General features: G+C 46.7%; 1 protein-coding gene across 2 annotated transcripts in view; it reads right to left on the bottom strand.

Moving 5' to 3' along the window:
* Positions 1 to 2,484, bottom strand: part of YIPF4 (Yip1 domain family member 4) — a 39,480-nt gene extending 36,996 nt beyond the window's left edge. Inside the window, exon 1 of one of the 2 annotated variants that reach the window (XM_017534846.2) lies at positions 2,135 to 2,484. In XM_017534846.2, the coding sequence (XP_017390335.1) occupies positions 2,135 to 2,213 (79 nt within the window). In that variant the 5' untranslated portion in view covers positions 2,214 to 2,484. The remainder of the gene's footprint in view (positions 1 to 2,134) is intronic. The other variant, XM_017534845.2, reaches the window with a different exon arrangement.

Genomic DNA, 2,484 nt, shown 5'->3' with positions numbered 1-2,484 from the left:
AAAAAGAACAAACGAGGCCGGGCACAGTGGCTCACCCCTGTAATCCCAGCCCTTTGGGAGGCCAAGGTAGGTGGACTGCTTGAGCCCAGGAGCTCGACACCAGCCTGTGCAACATGGTGAAACCCTGTCTCTACAAAAAATACAAAAATTAACCAGGCATGGTGGCGTACACCTGCAGTACTAGCTACTTAGGAGGCTGAGGTGGGAGACTCGACTTCAGCCCAAGAGGCAGGGGACTGCAGTGAGCTGAGATCAAGCCACTGCACTCAAGCCTGGGCAGGGGGAGTGAAACTCTGTCTCAAAAAAGAAAAGAAAAGAAGAGCAAATGAGTATTATGTTTAAAATACTCTAAACTTAAACTGTACAATATCATATTGTATGAATGTATTGTTTTGAATACACATATATCTTCTTGGATATACAGAGCTATATGTCTTCTGAGAAAATACAGAGAAGTTTGAATAACATAGAAACATGAGTCTGAACAAACATCATGTTCTGATACTCAATGGAAACAATTTTTTAAACCTGGGAAATTAAAGTTGATATACTTCCCTAAGTACCATGCTACTAAATGTAGATGAAACTGAAATATTTGGGGTTGGTATATATAAGTTTAAAAGAAATTTATGCTGGGCTGGTAGCTCACATCTGTATTCCTAGTAATCTGGGAGGCCAAGAGTCTGAGACAAGACTAGGCAACACAGTGAGATCTACAAAAAGTTTACAAATTAGCTGTGCATGGTGGCGCAGACCTGCTGTCCCAGCTACTCAGGAGACTGAGGCAGGAGGATCACTGGAGCCCAGAAGTCTGAGGTTACAGTGAGCTATGATCAAGCCACTGGCACTCCAGCCTGGACAACAGAGTGAGACCCTATCTCAAAAAAAACAAAAACAAAAACAAAAGCCAGGCGAGGTGGCTCACGCCTGTAATCCCAGCACTTTGGGAGGCCAAGGCGGGTGGATCACGAAGTCAGGGGTTCGAGACCAGCCTGACCAACATGGTAAAACCCCATCTCTAGAAAAAATAAAATAAAAAAAAAAGAAAAAGAAAAAAAATAAATGTATCAGCTATGTTCCCTTTGATACACAAAAATTTTATTGTACATTTTAAATTACGACCATTACTATTTTTTAAAAGCAATGCCACTCAAACAGCACAACAAGAAAAACAAAACAAAAGGGAAAATAAACTATAATGATACACCATAAAATTTCTTAGGAAAATCTAGGTTCTTTTTCAGACTGAAATTTCTATAAACATAATTTACTTTTTCACAGCAGGCAGTAAGTCTGGTCACTGGAAAAAATTAAGCACAAAGTCTAATAAAAGTAAAATTTGAAAATGACTAGCAGAATAAGATCCAGATTATGAGTTGGGTAGGGAACTGAGAAAAGGAGGAAAACATTCTCCTATGCTGTAGAAAAGTATCTCTAGCACAATCGCTTCCTCAGAACCGTACAAGGAAATCTGTAGGGGCTACTGGGAACACACTGTTGGACTACGCGAAGTTTCCAATATACCTTGGTTAATTTCTTTGATTACCTAGGTGAAACATTACAAAATGGGAGGAAAACGGAGACTCGGGCAAGACATCAAATTCCGTAAAAACCACTTAGTTTGTATTTGCAGTGCCGAATCTGATAACCAGATGCCTCCCAAAAGTTATCTCCCCTTATTTGCAGTGGAGAATCTGATCCCAGACACCCCCAAAAAGTTATCTATTGATACACAACAGAAGAAAACAGCCCTCCTTCCTTTTTCTCAAATTCTTTGAGATCTCCCTTGGCCAATCTGTCCTTTTTCTGAGTAACTGCGAGTAATTCCAGAAACAAAATCTTAGGGTTCCGTGGGTCCACTTGAAGAGAATAAGCCACCCAGAAAAACCAGCCACCAGACGGTGTGGGCAAAGATAGGGGTAGACCGAGTAACTTGATGCTTTTAAAGACAGCTCCCTACACCCCTCCCTCCGTCCTTTGGGGCTTCTCGGACGGTGACTGGTGACAGCAGCAGTCACCAGTCAGCTTCCTGCCCGTCCCCACCCGGCCACGACCGCCTCGGCACCAGAAAAACCCCACGGCGTCGGGCCCTGGCGTCCTCCGGGTGACGGGCCTTCCTGGGGCTCAGCCTCACCTTCCGCATCAGCTGAGGAGACAAAGGTGAAGTCCCCGTTAGTGGGGGCGTAGGCCGGGGGCGGGCCCGGAGGCTGCATCTCAAGGTCCCTCCGAGCCGGCCGCGGTAGAGGAAGCTGCGGCTGAGCTCAGATCGCAAGGCGGCCGCGGCGCCGACCCGCACGCTCGCCCTACAGTGCGGCCTGCGAGCCCGGATGTGCAAGCTGGGAGCGAGGCCGCAGACGGGCACAGTTAGCCGCTGAGCTGTCCTGAGACTGCCCCACCAAAGACCTCTCGGTGGCGACCACCCAAGCACCACGACGCCGGCGCCCTGACAGGACCATAACAGTGACAGCGCCGCTGGGATTGGCT

The sequence above is a fragment of the Cebus imitator genome, unplaced genomic scaffold (assembly GCF_001604975.1).
Source record: "Cebus imitator isolate Cc_AM_T3 unplaced genomic scaffold, Cebus_imitator-1.0 Scaffold88, whole genome shotgun sequence".
Classification (NCBI taxonomy): Eukaryota; Metazoa; Chordata; class Mammalia; order Primates; family Cebidae; genus Cebus; species Cebus imitator.
This window is presented reverse-complemented; position numbering and strand designations above follow the sequence as displayed.